Source organism: Palaemon carinicauda, chromosome 31 (genome assembly GCF_036898095.1).
Source record: "Palaemon carinicauda isolate YSFRI2023 chromosome 31, ASM3689809v2, whole genome shotgun sequence".
NCBI classification, from domain to species: Eukaryota; Metazoa; Arthropoda; class Malacostraca; order Decapoda; family Palaemonidae; genus Palaemon; species Palaemon carinicauda.
In genome coordinates, this window is record NC_090755.1 from 10,868,318 (window position 1) to 10,895,430 (window position 27,113).

Here is a 27,113-nt window from a genome sequence, read left to right on the forward strand (position 1 = left end):
TTTCTACAGCGTGTGTGTTGGTTGGAAGTTGACCTTCATTATTATTATTTTACAATGCGTACATGCCCTGGTGTTGCCGGTCGTCCTTGTGGGATCTTTATGTCGGACGTAGCTACGGACCCTCACACCCTTTGCCCTCAGTGTCAGGGCCGACGGTGTGACCAGGAGAACATGTGCCGTGAGTGCAGGGAGTGGTCTGCCTCCCAGTGGGAGAGGTTTGGCCGCCGGCGTAAGAAGAAGTCCAAGAGAGACCGTTCTCCTCCGGGGTTAGCCTTGAAGGAGGAAGGTTCTCGGGATTCTTCTTCCGCCGCCCAAATCTCCTCCGAAGCTCCCCCTCGTCCGGCTCCTAAGGAGAGTCGGCCGAGTGGTAGCACAGGCCCTAGTTCTATTTCCCGACCTTGGGTGGGGGGAGAGGGCGTCGCCTCCCATAGCGAGGCGGTTCCCCCTCCTCCTCCGGGGGAGGTTGTTGATAATGCGTTAACTTATGATGATCTTTTGCAGATTTGGTCTTCCCTGGGGCTTAAGGGCTTGCCCTCCAGGGTCGCCTTTATTGACCTTGACTCGTTGGGGGCCGCTGTTAAGCAGTCGCCGGCGGTAGCAGAGGTAGACCCTCTGTCTATCGTCGACGTCGTGGTGGCAGAGGCCTCCGACGTGGCTGGGCAATCCTCCGCAGGTGCTGTTGAGGATGATGGTGCTGAGGGCTCTCCTCCCCCTTCTGTACATCCTTCGAAGGGGCAAGTGAGTCCTTCGGTCTCTGCTGCTGCTCAGCTTCCTTCCAAGGGAAGTGCTTTGACTGAGACTCCCCTTCGGAGGACCGATGGTCCCGATGATCTTCCCCGAGGCCGCCTCCGCCGTAAGGCTCACCGTCCGCTACGTTGCAAGGGCCTCCCTTCCCCTTACAAGGGGGTTAAGAGGTGCCTTTTTGGATCTTCTTCCTCCGAAGGGGACTCTCCTCGTCGGCCTCAACCTACAGCTCCATCTCCCTTGGACCTCTCTGCAGACCGTTCACCAACTCCTGCCAGATCTTCACCTTCTGGAGAACTCGTCGCCCGACGGGCAACGGTCCCTTCGGGGCAAAGGGATTCTTCCCTTCCACGAGCAGTGCTAGCGCACAGGCGCTCTCCTGCTCGTCAGCGCTCTCCTGATCGTCAGCGCTCTCCTACTCGTCGGCGCTCTCCTGCTCGTCAACACACTCCTGCTCGTCGGCGCTCACCTGCTCGTCGGCGCTCTCCTGATGTTCGCCCTCCTCTTCAGCGCTCATTTGAGGATCATCGCCCTGTGGTCTCTGACCATCCTACAGTTCCTGCTGAGCTCCCTGCACGCCATCAGTCTTCTGAGCTCTTTCATCCTGTGGCTACGCAACATCGTTCAGCGCATGTGTCAAAAGCACATGTTCGCCAACGCGCCAGCGACCTTCCTGTTCCTGCTCGTGAACGCGCCGCGCCACCTGTCCCTTCACAGGATCTCTCGCGTCGACCTCCTGCTCGCCAGCGATCACTTACGCGCCAGCGATCACCTGCTCGCCAGCGTTCACCTGCTCGCCAGCGATCACTTACGCGCCAGCGATCACCTGCTCGCCAGCGTTCACCTGCTCGCCAGCGCGCACAGGCGATTTTAGTATCGCCCATTCGCCAGCGTTCTCCCACGCGCCAACGATCGCCTACGCGCCAGCGTTCACCTGCTCGCCAGCGTCCACCTGCTCGTCAGCGCGCACAGGCGATTTTGGTAACGCCTATTCCCCAGCGTTCTACGCGTCAGCGATCACCTGTTTCTCGGCGATCTCCGGACCGCACGCGTTTGTTACAGCCTGCGCGCCAACGTTCGCCAACGCTTCGTCAGCCGGAGGTTCTGAAGGGACATGGTTCGCCATCTACTAGCTCGCCATCGCGCGATCGCTCACCGGCGCATGCTGCTCGCTATCGCTCGCCAACGCGTCACCATGCCACAACGCGCCATCGCCCACCTGCGCGTCCGCGCTCACCAGCTCACCACCGATCGCCTGTTGATCCACATCGCCAGCGGTCTTCCTCACCCACGTGGCAGCGCGTTTCCTCGCCATCGCGCCAACGCTTGCGTTCGCCGCCTCGGACACGCGCTCATTCACCTGCCCACCCTCGCGCCCACTCGCCTGCGCGACCGCTCGCCTGCGCGCTAGCGCGATCATTCGCCTGCGCACCCGCGCACCCGCGCACCCGCGCGCCCGCCCACCTGCGCGCCCGCACGATCGCTCGCCCGCGCTCCCGCGCGACCATCGTTCGCGGCGAATTCCGCAGCCGGTGGTAGCAGCAGGAACGCGTGTTCCTAGACAACACTCGGGATCGCCTCCACCCAAACACAGGATGGTAGTGCAGGACAAGGATACTACTGAGGAGAGGTTAGTACATCATTCTTCCCCACCTTCTTTTCAGGCAGGTACTGTGGTGTCCACTCCAAAGGATCGCCCGATCCCTTTCCCTTTAGCAAGGATTTCGGACTCTGTGTCCTTGGAGCAACAGACTTGGTTTGGTCCTCTGGCGCGGGCGTTAGTGAGGGTTATGAAACCAGCACTCGCCGACCAGGGTAACAAACCAACGGCTGTCTCTCCTACGCTGAAGAGAAAGAGAGGAGTGGACTTCGTGGTGACTTCCCCCAGGGCGAAGTTGGTTCCCAAGAGGTCGGTCGCTAAGGCCCCTTCTCCTGCTCGAGTGCTTTTTCCTTCTCCCGTGGACGAGGCCTTTCCGTCCTCAGGTGAGTCCAGTGGGGCGGTAGTCTTCCCCTCGGCACCAAGGGGGGAGACTTCGCTTCATGGAGGAGAATCATCTCGTGAGGAAGGGGCCCCTCGAATCTCTTTGTTGGGATCCTGTATCCCTCCCAGGAGGGAATCCAAGGACTCCAAGACCGTCCCGAAATCCTCTTCAAGGATTCGCCAGGAACCCACGGCTACCCGGGGGAATGTCCACGTGTCACCCCAGGAAGAGATCCCTGGGGCAGGAGACTTAGCTGCCAGCCCGCAGGGAGGAGATCAGCAAGAATCCGAACATGCCTTCTGGCAGGTCCTAAGCCTGATAAGGCAACTTAACGGGCTTATGGATCCAGTCATCGCCCCCCGTGAAGGCAAAGACACGATCTTGGATGAAGTATTTGACGTTCGGAAGGCCCCGAAATCCAGTGCGGCTCTGCCCTGGTCTCGGGGTCTGAAGAGTGCCAGAGCTAGGGCCAACGCTCACCTCGCGCTTCTTGCCTCCTCCAGTCGTTCCGCTGCCGGGAACAAGCTCATCCCTCCTTCTCGTCTTCAGCAGAGGAGGTACTTCGAGATTCTGGGTGAGCCCAACCTCTCTCTTCCTCTCCATTACTCTGTGGAGGAGCTGGCGAAGGGAGTTCCCCTTGAGAAGCTCTCTGCCCGGCAGGTGTCGTTCTCGGCGGCAGAGATCCTTAGCCACGAGAAGGTCGCTAAGTGTGCCATGCAGGCCACTTCGTGGCTGGACTTTTGGCTAGGATCTCTGGGCATCCTATTGCGATCGGAGGACTTGTCCAAGGAGACCAATAGGAAGGCCCTAGAGACCTTCTTGCTCTCGGGCACCCGCTCCATTGAGTTTTTGTCGCACCAGGTTACCACCCTGTGGGCCAACTCGGTGTTGAAGCGTCGCGATGCTGTGTCCGAGAGATTCCATCCGAAGGTCCCCGCCGTGGCTGTGTGTAGGCTCCAACATGCTTCCCTTCTGGGGGAGAATCTGTCTGAGCCTCAAGACTTGGAGCGAACGGCTGAGAGGTGGAGGAAATCCAGCACGGACTCCCTCCTCCATAGGGCCCTTACAGCTCGGCCCTATAAACCTCCAGCTCCGCCACAACAGCAGCAACAGCCTTGTAAGGCTCCAAAGCAGGCACCGGCAGTTAAGAAGGTGGTGTCTAAGCCCCAGCCCTTTCCAGCCAAGGTCAAGAGGGGCGGTAAGTCCTCCAGGGGAGGCAAGACTCCTAGGGGTGGCGGCCGCGGCCGCAAGCCCTAGGGGTGGCAGTCCCCCTGCGTGTCCACCTGTGGGGGGATGCCTTCAGCGTTGCGTCCGCAGGTGGCAGCAACACGGGGCCGATGCTTGGACGGTCTCAATGATCGGCCAAGGCTATCGCGTCCCGTTCACAACATCTCAACCTCCCCTGACAGCGAATCCAGTGTCGTTGAGCTCCTATGCCACGGGATCGGCAAAGGGGCTGGCCCTTCAGGCCGAAGTCGAGACCATGCTTGAGAAGGGTGCTCTCCAGGAGGTCGTCGACGGCTCCCCAGGCTTCTTCAGTCGACTCTTTCTTGTAGAGAAGGCTACTGGAGGCTGGAGACCTGTCATCGACCTCTCAGCTCTGAACGGATTTGTCAAGCAAACCCGGTTCAGCATGGAGACAGCAGACACGGTCAGACTTGCGGTGAGACCACAAGACTTCATGTGCACACTGGATCTAAAGGACGCGTACTTCCAGATCCCAATCCATCCGTCTTCCAGGAAGTACCTGAGATTCTGCCTAGACGACAAGATCTACCAGTTCAAGGTGCTGTGTTTCGGTCTCTCCACAGCTCCTCAGGTGTTCACCAGAGTGTTCACCCTGATTTCATCTTGGGCGCACAGGAACGGCATTCGTATCCTTCGTTATCTGGACGATTGGCTGTTCCTAGCAGACTCGGAGTCGACCCTTCTTCGGCACCGAGACAGGCTTCTGGATCTTTGCAGGGATCTGGGGATCGTGGTAAACCTCGAGAAGTCCTCTCTGCAGCCGTCCCAACGACTGGTTTATCTAGGCATGCTAATAGACACCAATCTCCACAAAGCCTTTCCATCGGACGACCGGATAGCAAGGCTGAGGAGGGTGGCGGTACCCTTCCTCAGGCGAGAAGAACTCCCCGCACAATCGTGGTTGCGTCTCTTAGGTCACCTATCCTCCCTGGCTCGTCTGGTTCCAAACGGCCGCCTCAGGATGAGATCCCTTCAATGGCGGCTCAAGTCCCGGTGGAATCAAGGATCCGATTCCCCGGACATTCTGATCCCAATAGGGTCTCTGGAACAGGCGGACTTGCGGTGGTGGCTGGTCGACGAGAACCTGCGGAAGGGAGTGAGTCTTCTCGTCCTCCCCCCAGAATTGACTCTGTTTTCAGACGCGTCAAAAGAAGGGTGGGGGGCGCACGTTCTGAACCAGAGGGGCTCAGGCCTTTGGTCAGAATCAGAAAAGTGCCTACACATCAACCTGCTGGAATTGAAGGCTGTCTTTCTGGCTCTTCAGCAGTTCCAACGGTCCCTGGCGGGTCACTCCGTGGTGGTGATGAGCGACAACACCACGGTAGTAGCTTATATCAACAAGCAGGGAGGCACTTTTTCGCAGCAGCTATCCCATCTTGCAGTAGAGACTCTGAGGTGGACCGAAACCCACTCGATAACACTATCAGCTCGCTTCATTCCTGGAAAGAGGAATGTGCTCGCCGACAGTCTGAGCAGGGCCTCGCAGATAGTGAGTACCGAGTGGTCTTTGGATCCTCAGATAGCCAACAAAGTCCTGACTTTGTGGGGTTCCCCGACTGTGGACTTGTTCGCGACAGCTTTGAACTTCAAGCTGCCCCTGTACTGCTCCCCAGTCCCGGACCCCAAGGCACTGTGGCAAGATGCCTTCCAGCAACGGTGGGACAACATCGACGTGTACGCCTTCCCACCGTTCTGTCTGATGAAAAGGGTGCTCAACAGGACCAGACTATCGGTCAACTGTTCTATGACTCTGGTAGCTCCGCTATGGCATCACGCGGAATGGTTTCCGGATCTTCTGCAGCTCCTGACGGAGCTCCCGAGAGAACTTCCTCCACGACACGGGCTTCTCAGACAACCCCAGTCTGGCGCTCCTCACAGGGCTGTAGCCTCGCTTCGGCTTCACGCCTGGAGACTATCCAGCGTCTCCTCGCGGAGAGAGGCTTTTCGCAACAGGTTGCGGAGAGAATGTCTCGCCACCTGCGAAGGTCCTCTGAGGGAGTCTACCAAGCAAAGTGGAGAGTCTTCTGTGGTTGGTGTCGTGGAAGGGGTATCTCTCCACTCGATGCCACTATCCCAGCAATAGCGGACTTCCTCGTTTATCTGCGGGAAGAAATGCGCCTTTCTGTCTCGGCAGTGAAAGGCTATCGCTCAGCCTTAAGCTTGGCCTTCAGACTGAACGGCGTGGATATTTCTTCTTCGCTAGAGCTCTCTTTACTCATACGTAGCTATGAGCTTACTTGCCCTCAGTCGGAAGTGAGACCTCCTCCTTGGAACGTGGTTCGAGTCCTTAGGTCACTTAAGCGACCTCCCTTCGAGCCATTACGCCAGGCCTCCGATCGCCTCCTGTCTTGGAAGACGGCTTTCCTACTCGCTTTGGCTTCAGCCAAGCGGGTTAGTGAACTTCATGGTCTCTCGTACGACATCGCCCATTCAAGGGGATGGGGGGAGGTAACGTTCAGGTACGCCCTGAGTTTGTTGCCAAGACTCAGAATCCTGGAGTGCCGGGTCCTCGCTTCGACTCTTTCAGGATTGCGAGTCTCCGCTCTGTAACAAGCGACTCAGACCAGCTGCTACTATGTCCAGTGAGATGTCTGAGGCACTACCTGAAGAGAACGGCTGCAGTCCGTCCTCAAGTGCGAGCTTTGTTTGTGAGCACAGGCAGGACCAAGAGGAGGGTCACCAGGAACACCATCTCAGCTTGGATTTGAAGGGTTATTCACCATGCCTTGAATCCTTACCCTCCTCCGTTACGTCGCCCTCGGGCCCACGATGTCAGGGGTATTGCTACATCCCTGGCCTTCAAGAGAAACTTCTCTGTGACGCAGGTACTTCAAGCTGGGGTCTGGAAGCGTCAAACGACCTTCACAGCTCACTACCTGCAAGACGTGACCCACAGGAGCCTTGATACGTTTTCTATCGGCCCTGTGGTGGCTGCACAACAGCTGGTCTAACCTCAGGCTCCTTTCTGGACAAGTAGCAGTAGGTTGAGGGCGTTGTTACCCGGTCTTAGTCTGCGTGAATGAAAGAGTATGTCTGACCCTTACTTCTTTCTTCATTCTCCCCTCTCTTGGGGAAGCAGCATCCTGGTCCTCGCATAGCTGACCTCGACCCCTGCAGGTAACCCATGCTTCTTTGTGCTCCTAGTATTAAGCTTAATACTGTTGCGTCTCCCATACCCTGACGAGGTGGTATTGGGAACGTCCTATCCTAGAATTCCTATCTGAAGGTCTCAAGGTCAACTTCATAGGACGAGTCACACTCTCCTCCACACACTGCTTATGTAGGCTACTCGTTCCTAGCGATGCTAGGAACCTGTGAGGTACAGGGGCTCCCTTTCTCTAGTGCTGCTCACTGAGGGATTGAGCCCCCGGGCAGGCCAAAGTCAGTAAGGCTGGGGACTTTCCACCCTTCCTAAGGGGTAAGTCACCCAATGTAAATAGCGTGGTTTGTATTTTGGTTACGGAACAAATGACAAATTCGAAGATAATTTGTATTTTTCCTAACCATACAAACCTTAGCTATTTACACATATGTGCCCGACATCCCTGACCCCCAAGTCAAGTCCTACCTCTAAGTGAAGTGAAGCAAGTCACCGGTGTGGTGGTGGGGGGGGGGGTAGCAAGCTACCCTTCCCCTACCCCCCGCTAACTAGCGCGGGGGTAATTAACCCTCGTTAAAACTATTGGCTCGTCATTTCAGCTGCGCTAAAAGGTAAACCCAATGTAAATAGCTAAGGTTTGTATGGTTAGGAAAAATACAAATTATCTTCGAATTTGTCATGTTAATGTTATCATGGTTTTCTTTGCTTCACTTTTTCTTTCTGTTCATCACGCTGGCCCTTCTCACAAATGATCGTTGCCAACAACCTCTTTTTCCTTTATCCCTATCAACAAAAGGCGTTCTATCTCTTCCAGGGTATTGCTAAGATGTCTTGTAATAATGGTGATCCCCTTCGATGGTTATTTGCTTTAATGGCTGCCTTCAGCTTGATGATCCTCGAGATCATAGGCCTATTCTGGCCATATTATTTAGCCATACAGTATCACTCACATGCACACTGCTCTCATGTTTTTCTATAATTTCTTGCTTCAATTCTAATGAAAGAATTGCCTACTTCCTGTACTGAAACTTAGCTTCTTAGGCACCATGATTATAGGTAAAATCAAAAAGGAAATGTGAGAAAAGGAAGAAAATAAGCACTGTTAATAACAGACCAAACAGAGGACAACCACACGATACACACAAGAAGAGAGAACTGAGCACTCGACGCTCAATGGCGTAATGTTTACTTCGTGTGTCAAAATAAAATTCGGGTGTAGAGTCAAAAATTTGCTCGAATTTTACTTCGGATGTTGGAAAATTCGGATGTAGATACGTTCGTGTGTAAAGGTTCCACTGTATCCCCATACCCTGGCAAGATGGTATTCGAAATGTCCCTGCCTCTTCAGTTATTTCCTACAAGACTCAGAATAACTTTTACCTGGACAGTCACATTGCTAGTATATCACCACACACCTTGTGTAGGCTGTAGACCATGCTTAGCAGGTTTAGCAAGGTGTTAGGGTGTCCTTATTGTCGCACAAAACTGCACAACAGGGAGTACCTCAGGTAAGGCCGGAAATTCAGATTGGCAGGGACGTCCTCCCTCCTAATGGGTGAGTCACCCTTATAAATAGCGTTGGTTTGTATTCCAGTTACGGAACAAATGATAAATTCAGAGGTTATTTGTATTTTTCCTAACGATACAAACCTCAGCTACTGTATTTATACATACTGTACTTGCTCGCCAACCCTGTCCTCTTGAAGTCCTACCTCCAAGCAAAGTGAGTTCAATCACAGGTGTGGGAGTGGTAGCAAGCTACCCTCCTATCCCCTGCTAACTAGCAGGATGGGTGGTTAACCCTCGCTAAATTTTAATGGCTTGTCCTTTCAGCTTCACCGAAAGTAATTTCCCCATAAATAGTAAGGTTTGTATCATTAGGAAAGATACAAATTACCTCCGAATTTGTCATTTTTGTTGTAATATCTTATTCATTACATTTCTTATCATGTACAGTATTGCCTGTAGGAGGAATGGTGTCATCAGTGCGCTTCAAGTGGTGTACTTTTTGGATTAATAAAGAGTCTGGGGTAAATGTAGTTGGTTTGGACAGGCTTTCTTATTACTTTCTTATTACTTGTCACATAGATTTTCTTTATTGGGAAAATGATATTTATCTCACTGTCAAATTTGATAATATGAAGCTAGTTTGACGATTTACGAAATAATACGATTCAGTGTTATCTTGTTTGTAGTGAAGCTGGTTGGCAAGCAGACACAGGTTTGAGATTTAGTTTGTTCCGTAACCGAAATACAAACCACACTATTTACAAAGGGTATTACTTTTAGCGCAGCTGAAATGACGAGCCAATAGTTTTTAACGAGGGTTAATTACCCCCGCGCTAGTTAGCGGGGGGTGGGGAAGGGTAGCTTGCTACCCCTCTCCCCTCCACACACCGGTGACTTGCTTCACTTCACTTTTGGCTCGGCGGTGATCAGACGTGTCTGCTCATCGCCTTCGTAATAGCCTTTAATTTTCTGCTTTTTCTTTTCAGCGTGTGTGTTGGTTGGAAGTTGACCTTCAGTTATTTTCTTTACTATGCGTACATGCCCTGGAATTGCCGGCCGTCCTTGTGGGACTTTCATGTCGGACGTTAATACGGATCCACACACCCTCTGCCCTCAATGTCGGGGCCGACGGTGTGACCAGGATAACATGTGCCGTGAGTGCAGGGAGTGGTCTGCCTCCCAGTGGGAGAGGTTTGGCCGTCGGCGTAAGAAGAAGTCCAAGAGAGACCGTTCTCCTCCGGGGTTAGCCTTGAAGGAGGAAGATTCTCGGGACTCTTCTTCCGCCGCCCAAACCTCCTCCGAAGCTCCCCCTCGGCCGCCTCCTAAGGAGAGTCGTCCGAGTGGGAGCGCAGGCCCTTGTTCTGTTTCCCTACCTTCGGTGGGGGGAGAGGGCGTCGCCTCCCATAGCGAGGCGGTTCCCCCTCCTCCTCCGGGGGAGGTTATTAATAATGCCTTATCCAGTGATGATCTTTTACAGATTTGGTCGTCCCTGGGGCTTAAGGGCTTGCCCTCCAGGGTCGCTCTTATTGACCTTGTCTCGTTGGGGGCCGCTGTTAAGCAGTCGCCGGTGGTAGCAGAGGTAGACCCTCTGTCTATTGTCGACGTCGTGGTGACAGAGGCCTCCGACGTGGCTGGGCCTTCCGCCGCAGGTGCTGTTGCTGGTGATGGTGCTCAAGGCTCTCCTCCTCCTTCCGTACATCCTTCGAAGGGGGAAGTGAGTCCTTCGGTCTCGACTGCTGCTCAGCTTCCTTCTGAGGGAAGTGTTTTGACGGAGACTCCCCTTCGGAGGACCGATGGTCCCGATGATCTCCCCCGAGGCCGCCTCCGCCGTAAGGCTCACCGTCCGCTACGCCACAAGGGCCTCCCTTCCCCTTACAGGGGGACTAAGAGACGCCTTTTTGGGTCTTCGTCCTCCGGGGGGGACTCTCCTCGTCAGCCTCAACCTACTGCTCCGCCCTCCTTGAACCTCTCTGCAGACCGCTCACCATCTCCTGCCGGATCTTCGCCTTCTGGAGAACTCGTCACCCGACGGGCAACGGTCCCTTCGGGGCTAAGGGATTCTTCCTTACGCGAGCAGTGCTAGCGCACAAGCGCTTTCCTGCTCGCCAGCGCTCTCCTGCTCGCCAGCGCTCACCTGTTCGCCAGCGATCTCCTGCTCGCCAGCGCTCTCCTGCTCGCCAAGACTCTCCTGCTCGCCGACGCTCACCTGCTCGTCGGCTCTCTCCTGAGGTTCGCCCCCCTCGACAGCGCTCTCCTGCTCGTCAGCTCTCTTCCGAGCGCCAGCGCTCATTTGAGGACCATCGCCCTGCGGTCTCTGACCACCCTTTAGTTACTGCTGAACTCCCTGCTCACCATCTGCCTGGTCCTGTGGCTACGCAACATCGTGCTGCGCCTGTGTCAGAAACACATGTTCGCCAACGCGCCAGCGATCTTCCCGTTCCTGCTCGTGAACGCGCCGCACCACCTGTCCTCTCACAGGACACGCGTCGACCTTCTGCTCGCCAGCGATCACCAGCTCGCCAGCGATCACCTACGCGCCAGCGATTACCTCCTCGCCAGCGTTCACCTGCTTGCCAACGCGCACAGGCGATCTTAGTATCGCCTATTCAACAGCGACAACTAACGCGCCGACGTTCGCCAACGCTCCTGAAGGAACATGGTTCGCCAGCTTCTAGCTCGCCATTGTGCGATCGCCCGCCTGCACATGCCGCTCGCCATCGCTCGCCATTGCACGATCGCCCTCCTGCGCATGCTGCTCGCCATCGCACGACCCTGCACGATCGCCCGCTTACGCATGCTGCTCCTCATCGCACAACCCTGAACGATCGCCCTCCTGCGGATGCTGATCACCATCGCACCCCATCACGCGATCATTCACATGCGCATGCTGCTCGCCATCGCACAACCCTGAACGATCGCCCGCTTACGCATGCTGCTCCTCATCGCACAACCCTGAACGATCGCCCTCCTGCGGATGCTGATCACCATCGCACCCTATCACGCGATCATTCACCTGCGCATGCTGCTCGCCATCGCTTACCATTACGCGGTCATTCACCTGCGCATGCTGCTCACCATCGCACACCAGTGCGTCGACATACCACATCGCGCCATCGCCAACTTGAGCGACTGCACTCACCAGCTCGTCATCGATTGCCTGTGGATCTACATCGCCAGCAATCTTCCTCACCTACGCGGCAGCACGATCCCTCGCCGTCGCGCCAACGCTTGCGTTCGTCGCCTCGGACACGTGTTCATTTACCTGCCCACCCTCGCGCCCACTCGCCTGCGCGCCCGCGCGACCGCTCGCCTGCGCGACCGCTCGCCTGCGCGCCCGCGCGACCGCTCGCCTGCGCGCCCGCGCGACCGCTCGCCTGCGCGCCCGCGCGACCGCTCGCCTGCGCGCCCGCGCGACCGCTCGCCTGTGCGCCCGCGCGATCATCCACCTGCGCGCCCGCGCGATCGTTCGCCCGCACTCCCGCGCGACCATTCGCCTTCGCGCGACCATTCGCCCTCGCACGACCATCGTTCGCGGCGAATTCCACAGCCGGTGGTAGCAGCAGGGACGCGTGCTCCTAGACGGCACTCGGGATCACCCCCATCCAAGCACAGGTTGGTAGTGCAGGACGAAGACAGGTCAGTACAGCATTCTTCCCCACCTTCTTTTCAGGCAGGTACCGTCGTGTCCACTCCAAAGGATCGCCCGATCCCTTTCTCTTTAGCGAGGATTTCGGACTCTGTGTCCTTGGAGCAGCGGACTTGGTTTGGTCCGCTGGCACGGGCGTTAGTGAGGGTTATGAAACCAGCACTCGCCGACCAGGGTGACAAACCAGCAGCTGTCTCTCCTACGCTGAAGAGAAAGAGAGGAGTGGACTTCGTGGTGACTTCCCCTAGGGCGAAGTTGGTTCCCAAGAGGTCGGTCTCGAAGGTCCCTTCTCCTGCACGAGTACTCTCTCCTTCTCCCGTGGACGAGGCCTTTCCGTCCTCAGGTGAGTCCAGTGGGGCGGTAGTCTTCCCCTCGGCACCAGGGGGGGAGACTTCGCTTCAGGCAGGAGAATCGTCTCGTGAGGAAGGGGCCCCTCGAACCTCGTTGTTGGGATCCTGTATCCCTCCCAGGAGGGAACCCAAGGATTCCAAGACCGTCCCTAAATCCTCTGCAAGGATTCGTCAGGAACCCACGACTACCCAGGGGAATGTCCACGTATCACCCCAGGAAGAGATTCCTGGGGCAGGAGACTTAGCTGCCAGCCCGCTGGGAGGAGAACAGCAAGAGTCCGAACATGCCTTCTGGCAGGTCCTAAGCCTGATAAGGACACTTAACAGACTTACGGATCCAGTCATCGCCCCCCGTGAAGGCAAAGACACGATTCTGGATGAAGTGTTTGACGTTCGGAAGGCCCCTATGACCAGTGCAGCTCTGCCCTGGTCTCGGGGGCTGAAGAGTGCCAGAGCTAGGGCCAACGCTCAGCTCGCACTTCTTGCTTCCTCCAGTCGTTCCACTGCCGGGAAAAAGCTTATCCCTCCTCCTCGCCTTCAGCAGAGGAGGTATTTCGAGATCCTGGGTGAGCACAACCTCGCTCTTCCTCTCCATCACTCTGTGGAGGAGCTGGCGAAGGGAGTTCCCCTGGAGAAACTCTCTGCCCGGCAGGTGTCGTTCTCGGCAGCAGAGATCCTTAACCACGAGAAGGTCGCTAAGTGTGCCATGCAGGCCACTTCGTGGCTGGACTTTTGGCTAGGATCTCTGGGCATCCTATTGCGATCGGAGGACTTGTCCAAGGAGACCAATAGGAAGGCCCTAGAGACCTTCTTGCTCTCGGGCACCCGCTCCATCGAGTTTTTGGCGCACCAGGTTACCGCCCTGTGGGCCAACTCGGTGTTGAAGCGTCGCGATGCTGTGTCCGAGAGATTCCATCCGAAGGTCCCCGCCGTAGATGTGTGTAGGCTCCAACATGCTTCCCTTCTGGGGGAGAGCCTGTTTGAGCCTCAAGACTTGGAGCGAACGGCTGAGAGGTGGAGGAAATCCAGCACGGACTCCCTCCTCCAAAGGGCCCTTACAACTCGGCCCTATAAGCCTCCAGCCCCGCCACAACAGCAGCAACAGCCTCGTAAGGCTCCCAAACAGGCACCGGCAGCTAAGAAAGTTGTGTCTAAGCCCCAGCCCTTTCCAGCCAAGGTCAAGAGGGGCGGTAAGTCCTCCAGGGGAGGCAAGACTCCTAGGGGTGGCGGCCGCGGCCGCAAGCCCTAGGGGTGGCAGTCCCCCTGCGTGTCCACCTGTGGGGGGATGCCTTCAGCGTTGCGTCCGCAGGTGGCAGCAACACGGGTCCGATGCTTGGACGGTCTCAGTGATCGGCCAAGGTTATCGCGTCCCGTTCACGTCATCTCAACCTCCCCTGACAGCGAATCCAGTGTCGTTGAGCTCCTATGCCATGGGATCGGCAAAGGGGCTGGCCCTTCAGGCCGAAGTCGAGACCATGTTCGAGAAGGGTGCTCTCCAGGAGGTCGTGGACGGCTCCCCAGGCTTCTTCAGTCGACTCTTTCTTGTAAAGAAGGCTACTGGAGGCTGGAGACCCGTCATCGATCTCTCAGCTCTGAACAGGTTTGTCAAACAAACCCGGTTCAGCATGGAGACAGCAGACACGGTCAGACTTGCGGTGAGACCACAAGACTTCATGTGCACACTGGATCTAAAGGACGCGTACTTCCAGATCCCAATCCATCCGTCTTCCAGGAAGTACCTGAGATTCTGCCTAAACAACAAGATCTACCAGTTCAAGGTGCTGTGTTTCGGTCTCTCCACAGCTCCTCAGGTGTTCACCAGAGTGTTCACCCTGATTTCATCTTGGGCGCACAGGAACGGCATTCGTCTCCTTCGTTACCTAGACGATTGGCTGATCCTAGCAGACTCGGAGTCGACCCTTCTTCGGCACCGAGACAGGCTTCTGGATCTTTGCCAGGATCTGGGGATCGTGGTAAACCTCGAGAAGTCCTCTCTGCAGCCGTCCCAACTACTGGTTTATCTAGGCATGCTAATAGACACCAATCTCCACAAAGCCTTTCCATCAGACGACCGGATAGCAAGGCTGAGGAGGGTGGCGGAGCCTTTCCTCAGGCGAAAAGAACTCCCCGCCCAATCGTGGTTGCGTCTCTTAGGCCACCTATCCTCCCTGGCCCGTCTGGTTCCAAACAGCCGCCTCAGGATGAGATCCCTTCAATGGCGGCTCAAGTCCCGGTGGAATCAAGGATCCGATTCCCCAGACATTCTGATCCCAATGGGGTCTCTGGAACAGACGGACTTGCGGTGGTGGCTGGCCGACGAGAACCTGCGGAAGGGAGTGAGTCTTCTCGTCCTCCCCCTGGAAATGACTCTGTTTTCGGACGCGTCAAAAGTAGGGTGGGGGGCGCACGTTCTGAACCAGAGGGCCTCAGGCCTTTGGTCAGAATCAGAAAAGTGCCTACACATCAACCTGCTAGAATTGAAGGCTGTCTTTCTGGCTCTTCAGCAGTTCCAACGGTCCCTGGCGGGTCACTCCGTGGTGGTGATGAGCGACAACACCACGGTAGTGGCTTATATCAATAAGCAGGGAGGCACTTTTTCGCAACAGCTATCCCATCTTGCAGTAGAGACTCTGAGGTGGACCGAAACCCACTCGATAACACTATCAGCTCGCTTCATTCCTGGCAAGAGGAATGTGCTCGCCGACAGTCTGAGCAGGGCTTCGCAGATAGTGAGTACCGAGTGGTCTTTGGATCCTCAGATAGCCAACAAAGTCCTGACTTTGTGGGGTTCCCCGACGGTGGACTTGCTCGCGACAGCCTTGAACTTCAAGCTGCCCCTGTACTGCTCACCAGTTCCGGACCCCAAGGCACTCTGGCAAGATACTTTCCAGCAACGGTGGGGCAACATCGACGTGTACGCCTTCCCACCATTCTGTCTGATGAGAAGGGTGCTCAACAGGACCAGACTATCGGTCAACTGTTCCATGACTCTAGTAGCTCCGCTATGGCATCACGCGGAATGGTTTTCGGACCTTCTGCAACTCCTGATGGAACTCCGAAGGGAGCTTCCTCCACGACACGAGCTTCTCAGACAACCCCACTCCGGTGTCCCTCACAGGGCCGTAGCCTCGCTTCGGCTTCACGCCTGGAGACTATCCAGCGTCTCCTCGCGGAGAGAGGCTTTTCGCAACAGGTTGCGGAGAGAATGTCTCGGCACCTGCGAAGGTCCTCTGAGGGAGTCTACCAAGCAAAGTGGAGAGTCTTTTGTGGTTGGTGTCGTGGAAGGGGTATCTCTCCACTCGATGCCACTATTCCAGCAATAGCGGACTTCCTTGTGTATCCGCGAGAAGAAATGCGCCTTTCTGTCTCGGCGGTGAAAGGCTATCGCTCAGCCTTAAGCTTGGCCTTCAGATTGAAGGGCGTGGATATTTCTTCGTCACTAGAACTCTCTTTACTCATACGTAGCTATGAGCTTACCTGCCCCCAGTCGGAAGTGAGACCCCCTCCTTGGAACGTGGTTCGAGTCCTCAGGTCTCTCAAGAGACCTCCCTTCGAGCCATTACGCCAGGCCTCCGATCGCCACCTGTCTTGGAAGACGGCTTTCCTACTCGCCTTGGCCTCGGCCAAGCGAGTTAGTGAACTTCATGGTCTCTCGTACGACATCGCCCATTCAAGGGGATGGGGGGAGGTAACGTTCAGGTTCGTCCCTGAGTTTGTGGCCAAGACTCAGAATCCTGGAGTGCCGGATCCTCGGTTCGACTCTTTCAGGATCGCGAGTCTCCGTTCTGTAACAAACGACCCAGACCAGCTGCTACTATGCCCAGTGAGGTGTCTGAGGTACGACCTTCACAGCCCACTACCTGCAAGACGTGACCCACAGGAGCCTCGATACGTTCTCTATCGGCCCTGTGGTGGCTGCACAACAGCTGGTCTAACCTCAGGCTCCTTTCTGGACGAGTAGCAGTAGGTTGAGGGCGTTGTTACCCGGTCTTAGTCTGTGTGAATGAAAGAGTATGTCTGACCCTTACTTCTTTCTTCATTCTCCCCTCTCTTGGGGAAGCAGCATCCTGGTCCTCGCATAGCTGACCTCGACCTCTGCAGGTAACCCATGCTTCTTTGTGCTCCTAGTATTAAGCTTAATACTGTTGCGTCTCCCATACCCTGACGAGGTGGTATGGGGAACGTCCTATCCTAGAATTCCTATCTGAAGGTCTCAAGGTCAACTTCATAGGACGAGTCACACTCTCCTCCTCACACTGCTTATGTAGGCCACTCGTTCCTAGCGATGCTAGGAACCTGTGAGGTACAGGGGCTCCCTCTCTCTAGTGCTGCTCACTGAGGGATCGAGCCCCCGGGCAAGCCGAAGTCAGTAAGGCTGGGGACTTTCCACCCTTCCCAAGGGGTAAGTCACCCTTTGTCAATAGCGTGGTTTGTATTTCGGTTACGGAACAAATGACAAATTCGAAGATAATTTGTATTTTTCCTAACCATACAAACCTTAGCTATTTACACATATGTGCCCGCCATCCCTGACCCCCAAGTCAAGTCCTACCTCTAAGTGAAGTGAAGCAAGTCACCGGTGTGTGGGGGGGGGAGGGGTAGCAAGCTACCCTTCCCCACCCCCCGCTAACTAGCGCGGGGGTAATTAACCCTTGTTAAAAACTATTGGCTCGTCATTTCAGCTGCGCTAAAAGTAATACCCTTTGTAAATAGCTAAGGTTTGTATGGTTAGGAAAAATAAAAATTATCTTCGAATTTGTCATTTTAGGGTAATCTAGGGATACGGTAAGCTAAGGCAGGTTGCAGGGACCATAGCCCCCTGGTCGGTAAGTAAGGAAGAATACAGTCCTGTGTTAGGTTAGTTAGGAAACCTTAGGTTAGATGGAGTTCTTGTGTTTGTTTCTCTTTTAAACTGTAGTTTTTTCCGTAACCGAAATACAAACCACGCTATTTACATTGGGTTTACCTTTTAGCGTAGCTGAAATGGAGAGCCATTAGAATTTAACGAGGGTGTATTACCCCCGTGCTAGTTAGCAGGGGGGTAGGGGAGTGGTAGCTAGCTACCCCTCCCCCCCTCACACACCGGTGAATTGCTTCACTTTCACTTTTGGCTCGGACATGGACAGACGTCTCTGTCTTTGTCCTCGCTTGGCAGCCATTGTTTGTTTTGTCTTTACTTAATCACTTACTTTTCTTTTACTCAATATGTATGTAAACATTTTCTCATGTTTATGTATATATTTGAGTATAGAAATCAGTAAGTTTCCTTTTCAGAGTTTGTGCTTGTGTGTGTAGTGTATGATATCTCCGTGGAGCCCTCGGCAGTTTAGGCCACCATGGTGTAATTTCATGGGTCGCGATCGAGTTTGACTTCAGTCTTTCTCTCTCTCTCTCCTGAGGTCGTTCACCCTTTTACTACGTTCTTTACTACGCCTTTGTAGCTTCCTTCCCGTGTGGGGGGGGGGCGGTTGCTACGCCGTACGTTTTGTCTCAATTAGTTTATAAATCTAATTGTATTTGTTGATTTTTCAGCTTTGTAGAACGATTCCTTTCGGGGTTTTCGTTCTTTCTTTAGTGTTCATTCATTTTTAAATTACATAATTACATAGTTACATAATTATAATTGTTATAATTCTGTGTTGGTTACAGCTCTCCTTCCGTGAGTGTAAGTGGTTGTGGGGGCACGTGCCTGTTGTGTAATTCTTGTGTTCCTTTCCCTCGGGATTCCTCTTCAGAGCCTTTCCGGGGGAATGAATGTTAACTAATGATTTTTGTTTTATTTTTCACAGTTACCGATCTAGTTCGTTTCTGTAATGTGACAACGGAGTGAGCTGTCTTGTTGAGGCCTGGGGATTCGGCTGTTGCTGCCTTCCCTATAGATCTTCGTCAGGGGCGTGTCTCCTTCTCCTGGAAGTACTCCCGTGACGATTGACAGCTCTCCAGTTCATTTTAGAACACTCAGGAGGCTCGCCTCCTTGGGTGGGTAACTTAACTTCCGAGGGAAGTTTTTTTTTCCTGTCCAGGCTTGGGGGGTTCTTCTCTTGCCTTTTTTTCGTGCGACTATGCTCTTGGTGCTGAGCAGTCGCACCTGCAGTTACGCTCAAGGGGCTGGGCAACTGCAGGAGCCCCTCTTCGGAGGATTGCTCCTTTTAGGTCACTGGCTGACCTGTCTCTTCTACGAAGTGTTTCTCTTTCGTTCGCGAGAGAGTACACTCATAGAGACTCCTCTTCGGAGGACTCTTCTGCTGTTGTTGCTGTTGGCCGCCTTCACCGCTACGTCGTAAGGGCCTCCCATCTCCCTATAAGGGTGCTAAGAGGCGCCTTTTTGAATTTCCGTATGCAGCCTACAACTCCTTCTTCTTGATCTTCCGCCCCTGGTGCAGATGGACAGCAGTCTAACCTCGTCTTCCGACGGGCAACGGTCTTCCCGACGGACAACGGTCTTCCGACGGACATCAGTCTCCCTACGGACAGACAACGGTCTTCCGACGGACATCAGTCTCCCGACGGACAACGATCCCTTCGGGGCAAAGGGTTGCCTCCCACGGGGGTTCTTCCCTTGCGTGTCAGGGTTCCCCTGCGCGCCCTTCTGCAGTGTTCTCTCCTGCTCAGTGTTAGCGCACAGGCGCTCTCCTGCTCATCAGCGCTTTCCCAATCGCTAGCGCTCTCCTGTTCGCCAGCGCTCTCCTGTTCGTCAACGCTCTCCTGATAATCATCTCTGCTGTTCCTGTTGGTTCCTGTTACGCGCCCTGTCCGCCCACGTTCGCCCTCGCGATCTGGAACTTCGGTTCAGGTCTTGGACAAGGACTCCTCTACGCACAGGCTTCCACGCGTTGCCTTCTGCTTGCCAGCGATCACCAGCTCGCCAGCGACCACAGACGCGTCAACGTTCGCCTGCTCGTCAGCAATCTCCTACGCGTCAACGATCGCCATCAATCTGCACGCGTGTCAGTTCCCCTGGACACCATCAGTAGCGATCTAGCGCTCGCCTGCTGTGGACCACGATCTCCAGTAGCTGAATCTTGCCGTAGATCTTCCTCCTGCTCGCCAGCGCTCACCTTTACTTCTGTCCTTCTGTGCGCCAGCTTTCTTTAATCGCCAGCGCACATCTGCACGCCTTTTTCTGCCACGCACCCATGGGCGCCAACGGTTTTTTTGACCGTCTAGGATCGCCTGATTAACAGCTAGCTTCAGCTCTCACCTTCCTGATGCACCTGCGCGCCTTGTCAGCGCGATGCGCGCTAACCATCACTAGTCTCTTACGCATTAGCGATCGCCTACGCGCCCGCCCGATTCTTCGCCTACGCGCCCGCCCGATTCTTCGCCTGCGCGCTAGCGTTTTGTTAACGCACCACCGCTCGCCAACGCCCCGTCGCTTGCCGACGCGCCGTAACTCGCCTACGGGCCATCGCTCGCCAGAACGCGCCATCGCTCGTCAACGCGCCATCGCTCGTCAACGCGCCATCGCCCGCCTACGCGCCATCGGTCTCCCGACCGCCTGCGCTCACCCGCACGCCCACGTGCCTGCGCGTCCACACGCCCACGTACCTGCGCGACCGCACGCCCATGTGCCTGCGCACATGAGCTCCAATGTTCGCCCGCGCGCGGACCGACGGTGTTCCGTTGCGCGGACCGACGGTGTTCCGTCGCGCGGACCGACGGTGTTCCGTCGCGCGGACCGACGGTGTTCCGTCGCGCGGACCGACGGTGTTCCGTCGCGCGGACCGACGGTGTTCCGTCGCGCGGACCGACGGTGTTCCGTCGCGCGGACCGACGGTGTTCCGTCGCGCGGACCGACGGTGTTCCGTCGCGCGGACCGACGGTGTTCCGTCGCGCGGACCGACGGTGTTCCGTCGCGCGGACCGACGGTGTTCCGTCGCGCGGACCGACGGTGTTCCGTCGCGCGGACCGACGGTGTTCCGTCGCGCGGACCGACGGTGTTCCGTCGCGCGGACCGACGGTGTTCCGTCGCGCGGACGTCGGCTTGATTCCTGCAGTATCCATTGCTCGTCTACGGGTCATCGCTCGCCGGCCACCAGCTCTTGCCCTTCCTACCACGCTCGCCCTTCTTCTGCGCTCCTTCGCGCACTTTCGTTTGCGTTCCTGCGTGCCCGCGCATGGGCGCTTCCACGTTCGGCCACGCGCAAACCATTGTTCTGGAGAGGGAGGTCTCAACCTTCCGGACTCACCAGTGGTAGCTTATACACCCCCCCCCTGGAACCCCCCCAAGCGGCGGCGCGAGCCCCAAACCACGCCCCCTTGGGCGGAGTTACCAGGGACGAGCGGGTTGACTCGGCAATGGAAGTCACATTTTCTGAAGTTGACTTCGGCACAGAACGTTCTCCTCTTTTTCCCTCCCGCTGCTCCCAACATTTGCTGATTTTCATTATTCTGCACTCAGCAACCAGAGTAATATCTCAGCCCACGGCTTAATTATGTCTAGGCAAATTCTTACCTCCGCGGAGGTGCATCGGCTTAGCGAAGACTCCAGCGGAGAGGAGAACGTAATCAGTAACAAAAAACGCACACAATCGACTGCAGATAGTGATATGCCTTCTAATTCTGATATCGTAAATATGTTACTACAACAGAATCAAACTCTTATGCAAATCATCCAGAAAAGGTAAGGTTTTAAATTCTGTTTACAACGAAAACGTGATATGGAAAGCAGCTGATTTAGACTAATGACGTCACAAATACAAATGGCGGCCCCCATACGTAAGCTTGTTATGATTTGAATGCTTAGAGAAGGCACTTCCGAACATAGCGTAAGTAGCTTAAGCAAAGCATGTGCATGATTACTACACGATTAATTGGTATAAACAAACCAAATACTCCAATTTTTATATGTTACAAAATTATAATTAAGCACTCAAAACAAATTGCTTGCCTGACACATCAAAAGCACGCAGCTTAATAGGTAGTAGGCTAGACCACAGGTAAGTTCGAGCTTACATTTCTCGCTTTAAACCTATCGACACTAGCCTAGGCCCTGGGGGGCTATCTGATAAGGGTTACATATGAGGCAGGTCTAGTTTATTAATAATAACAGATTTAAACTTATCATTCACTTAAATATGGCACTGAATTAACCTAAGAGGGCTATTTGAGTCGTGAACCCCATTGCCTGACTTCAGCCTTCTAGGTCCGCTGCTGTCCATATTTACTATACCTGTTGAACAAAATTTCAATTAATCTATGGTAAATAAATCACTGATATTAAACATTCATCTCGGCAGAAGTGGTTCACCTGCTAAGAAGAATGAGGCTCCCCCTCCTACTAAGCGCTCAAGACGATCACTTGAATTACCTGAAAGTGCAAATTTAGACCTCTTTTCCTTTTATAATAATGGAGATGAAAGTGATTACGAAGATTTCAACCTTCTTACCTTCAATAAACCCATTCCTTCATATATTTCCACCAATTTCAAAGCTGAACCATCTTTTCATAGAGAAGGGAAAATTCAATTGAATAATTCACTAGTAGCATTAACTTTCAGTGAAGGCCATAGTGATAACCGGGATAAATTCTTTGTTAGTAGTCAAAATAAGGAGTTCTCAGACTTTTTTAAATTAATTAATACTCCAAAGTTGAATTTCTGGCCTGAAGGTAAGGTATTTGATGACAGTTATAAGAGAAAATTTTTTTATGACATTGAAAATATTAAAATGAGTATTTCTGCCTTTCAAGGGCATGCAGCACTGGCACACATTGTATACCCCTCCAAAGTAAATGACATTGATTTTTTGTCCAAAATTATTATTGGTCCCCTAAGGAGGAGCATAGACCTCATACAAAATTTGATAAGAAATTTCAGAAGCAGAGCACTTCCTAGATACCTCAAGGAAGAAATAAGAGATCTTATAATCAAAGCAGACCTTAAAGAAGTTTGGAATTTAACTGAAGACCAAAAATCAGCCATTGCTGCCTGCTTTCACAAAGGTCCCCTCCTCAGAGGAGGGGCAGCAAACTTCAGGGGTAGGAAATTCAACTTCGGGGGCAGATTTCAGGGAAGAAGGTTCAGTTTCCTCAAAGGTAACCCTAACTTTAGATTCAAGTCTCAGCCGCTTAGAAGAGGTAATAGGCGAGGTGGGTACAGGGGGGGGAGGTCACAAAATGGACAAGCTAATAGTTCAGGAGCCAGAGAAAAGAAAGACCCTAGAAATTGAGCCATGCTCCGCACCAGTTCAAAGAGAGATTTTTTCAGCACCAGTATTCTATGCACCAGTTGATAACGATGTTTACTCTGCACCAGTTAATAATGAGCTTTGCTCAGCACCAGTTAATGAGCTTTGCTCAGCACCAGTTAATGAGCTTTGCTCAGCACCAGTTAATGAGCTTTGCTCAGCACCAGTTAATAACGAGCTTTGCTCAGCACCAGTGGTTAATGAGCTTTGCTCAGCACCAGATAATAACGAGCTTTGCTCCGCACCAGACCATCATGACATTGGGCCAAATGCTATAAATCAAGATAGAAGTAAAGAGACCTTGCCTTTGGCCTCAAAACCAATGAATAACTCCTCCCAGAGCCCCCCAGAGAATAGGATAGGTAAGTCATTATTGATGAATATTGATAGTTGGAGAAAGCTTCCTAATGCCTCTTTTGCTTGTAAAATTATCAATGAAGGGGTGAGAATTCCGTTTAATAATAAACTTAAAGCCCAGAGGTCATTAAAAAGAACAGGTAAAGATAGATTTTATTCAATTAACAAGCGTAAAATATTGGAAAGTGAATGTGACAGACTGCTAAAACTAGGTGTCATAGAGCAGATCCCCAGAACTTCCTTTTACTACTCCAACCACATATTTTATAAATTCAAACCAGATGGAACAGTACGACTAATCTTTGACATGAAGGTGCTCAACACCATGATTAAAAAACCTTCTTTTACCATGCTCAAGGCCAATACTATATTTCCCTATCTACATCTAAACTCTTGGGCCTGCAAACTAGATTTAAAAGATGCTTATTGGCACATTCCATTACATGCAAGTAGCCAGAAATTTCTAACCTTCAAACTAGGTAAAAGGAAGTTCAAATGGACTGTGATACCCTTTGGACTAAAGACAGCACCTTATATTTTTTCAAAGATAATGTACACAGTGATCAAGTATATTAGAACTTCATATAACATCTTAATATTCAATTATCTTGATGACATTCTTATATTAGCAAAAGATTATGTAAAATGTAAAAATCACATTCAGCTAGTCATTAAGATCTTGTCAGACTTAGGATGGAATATCTCACTTAAAAAATCTACAATTGAACCGACTCAAAGAATTGAATTTTTAGGAGTACATTACAATATGATTAAGAAAACTATGAATCCCAGTGGGAAAAACATAGAGAAGTGTGTCGAATTGGCCAAAGCTTTCTCCAACTCTGTTAAATCCGACCTGCATTCCTATCAAATGTTAATCGGAGCTTTAAATTTTAGTGCATCCTATACAAGCTTGGGAAGATTCCATCTTAAATATCTCCACAGATACCACAGGTATTTTAATTCAGGGTACAAAATCATTCCCCACACCTTCAAAAAATACCTAAAGCCATGGGAACAGAGACAAATGTACAGAGAGATTAACATTCCAAAACCACAGATAGATGCAGAACTTTTCACTGACGCTTCCAACCAGGGTTGGGGAGGTGCATTAGTAATAGCGGGTAATATGCTCTCAATAAATGGAACTTGGACAAATGAAGAATCCTCCCTTCACATCAATGTAAGAGAGTTATTAGCTTGCTTCTATTCTTTGGAACACTTCATCACAAGGTTATACAACAAGGTAGTCTTAATACATGTTGATTCAAAGGTTACTAATTGTTGGATAAGGAAACAGGGTAGTATCAGAAACAAGTTAGCCCATGAACTAGTCAGGAAAATACTTAGTACCATGAAGGATCACAACATACAGATAAATTCCAGATGGATCAGGGGAGTAAGTAACACCATCGCAGACTCACTTTCCAGGGACCTGGGTTCCATTCACACAGAAACTTCCCTCAGTGACAGTCTATTCTCCTTAATCTGCTCTGACTTCAATTTCACCCCGGAAATAGATCTGTTCTCAAATGGCTTCAATACTAAGTGCAAAAAGTTTTGTTCATCTCTTCCAAACCAAAAAGCCATCAGCAATAATGCACTTACGATTAGCTGGAAGGGATCAACACCTCTCTATGCCTTTCCACCAGGATTCTTACTACACAAAGTAGCTTTTAAAATCAATAAAGAATGCAATAATAATATGCTTTTCTGCACCATATCGCAGGGGACGGAACCATGGATTCCATTAGTGAAGTCAGTCGCGAAGCAGCACAAACGATATATTGTGAAGATCGAAGACTACCAGATAGTTCTCAAGGATTGTATCTCACCCTCAGCAAAGCTCCAATCAACTTTGATCGCCTTCAAAATTTAAAGGATCAGCTCCCTAACGTCTTTCCTCCTGAGGTTTGCTCCAAAATTGCTGTCAGCTTGAGGGACAGCTCCTTGCACAAGTATGAAAACCTATACAACATTTTTAAAAGTTTCATTCACAAGGAGTATGGAAGAGACAACAAATTCCCCCTGTTAGCAATTATTTTATTTTTCAATCACCTTATAGACAAGGGTCTGTCTTACAACACCCTGAAGAGCTACAGAGCAGCTTTAGGTCCTATCTTGTCAGGCTATTTCCCAGGTTACTGTCTTGCAGAGGACAAATATGTCAAAGCAATGATATCGGGAGTTAATAGAAGGAAACCTAGAAATTCTCACCAGTTCCCTGGCTGGGATCTAGACAAAGTAATTTCATTTCTCAACACCACGAGAGATAACTCTACCTTACTACTGACACAGAAAACCTTGTTCCTAGTAGCCTTAGCTTGCCCTTTAAGAGCTAATCAATTTAACAATCTCAGCATTTCCAGGAGCACCTTCACCCCAGAACACATTGTCTTACGGAACCACCCTTCCTTCATGGCCAAAAACCAAAAGAACAACTACACGCCAATAGAGATCAGCTTTAGGAAGCTTCCTAACAGACCAAAAATATGTCCAGTCAGACAATTGAACTTCTATTTGGAATACACAAACAAAGTCTGTATGGAAAGAAACATAGACAGGAAAGACCACATATGGCTAGATGAACACTTCAAGATAATGTCTCTACAAAAAATGAGACAACTTTTTAGGGAGTGCATTTTCAGAGCCGACCCAAATGCAACTAAACAGTCAACGAATTTTCACTCTATAAGGGGTCAAGCTTCATCAAGACTGCTATACAATGGAGTATCTATACAAGAAATCATGTCCAGAATGAATTGGAGAAGCGACTCTGTCTTCAGCTCTTACTATGCTCTCCTCGGCTTACAGGGAGCTTTCGATGCTGTGGTCGCTGGACTTCATCTTCAAGCCCCCTGAAGCATCTGCCTAGCTACCACTGGTGAGTCCGGAAGGTTGAGACCTCCCTCTCCAGAACTGTAAGTTTACTTGTGAACGAAGGTTCTGGAGTGGGAGGTGAGACCTTCCGGACTCAAAGTCTGGGTCACCCTCCAACCCTTCCCCCGTGAGCCGAGGAGACCATGTACAGTACTTAGGAGGGAATATTCTAACAACTTCATAATTCAACAGAGTAGGCTATATACAAGAACACACACATACAATCACTATTATTCCACAGAAAACAAACTAACTGGAATCTTTCAATATTCATATCAACCAAGAGAGCACAAGAAGATTGAATTTACTAGTAAAAAGACCTTTATGTCCAACAATTTGCACCTTCACAGTAATTCCTTCATAACTTGCACTACCAAGGTAAGCTCAACCACTTCTGTGTTATTTTTTGTTCTATTACAACTTCAAAAATGTGACTTCCATTGCCGAGTCAACCCGCTCGTCCCTGGTAACTCCGCCCAAGGGGGCGTGGTTTGGGGCTCGTGCCGCCGCTTGGGGGGGTTCCAGGGGGGGGTGTATAAGCTACCACTGGTGAGTCCGGAAGGTCTCACCTCCCACTCCAGAACCTTCGTTCACAAGTAAACTTACAGATTTACCATCGGTCGAGCGCCAGGGCGATTGCGACCGCGATTCCTGTTGGGGTTTCGCAACCTGGCCAGCCTGGCGAGTCTTCTGGAGCGTATTTCCAGAACACTGCCTCACCCCCGTAAACGCAGAGCATGGCACTTGCAAGAGCAGGAAGAATCTTCAGGGAGGTCTGAGCAACATTCTTCTTATCAGAACCTGGGTTAGCCCTTCCCCGTCATTCCCTGGAAGAGTTTTTCCAGGGAGCTTTCCGTTCGAGATTTCTCCATCGGCCAAGGGGTGACTGGTTTACCCCTTTCCTCTTCTCCATCTCGTGAAAGGGGCTTACCAGTTCCTTTCCCTCCTCGGTTGCGACCCGAGGTTTTTTACAAGGAAGCTCCAGGAAGATCATGGGTACTTTCCTCCGCTCGGGCTCAAGCACCTTGGCTTTTCATCGCCAAGTTTCGAACTTGCGGGCAAGCTAGATGTTGGACTATCTGGACGCAATGACCGAGGGCTTCCTCTCG

At 52.3% G+C, this 27,113-nt stretch overlaps 2 protein-coding genes across 2 annotated transcripts in view; both read left to right on the top strand.

The window, feature by feature from the left end:
- LOC137624274 (tigger transposable element-derived protein 1-like) overlaps positions 1-27,113 on the top strand; it is a 104,430-nt gene that overhangs the window by 18,271 nt on the left and 59,046 nt on the right. The gene's annotated exons all lie outside the window — the stretch shown is intronic.
- On the top strand, positions 22,469-26,210 carry LOC137624273 (uncharacterized). The gene is made up of 2 exons (XM_068354810.1): positions 22,469-23,129; positions 24,854-26,210. The coding sequence occupies exons 1-2, from the start codon at positions 22,697-22,699 to the stop codon at positions 25,984-25,986; spliced, it is 1,566 nt and encodes a 521-aa protein (XP_068210911.1). The 5' UTR covers positions 22,469-22,696; the 3' UTR covers positions 25,987-26,210.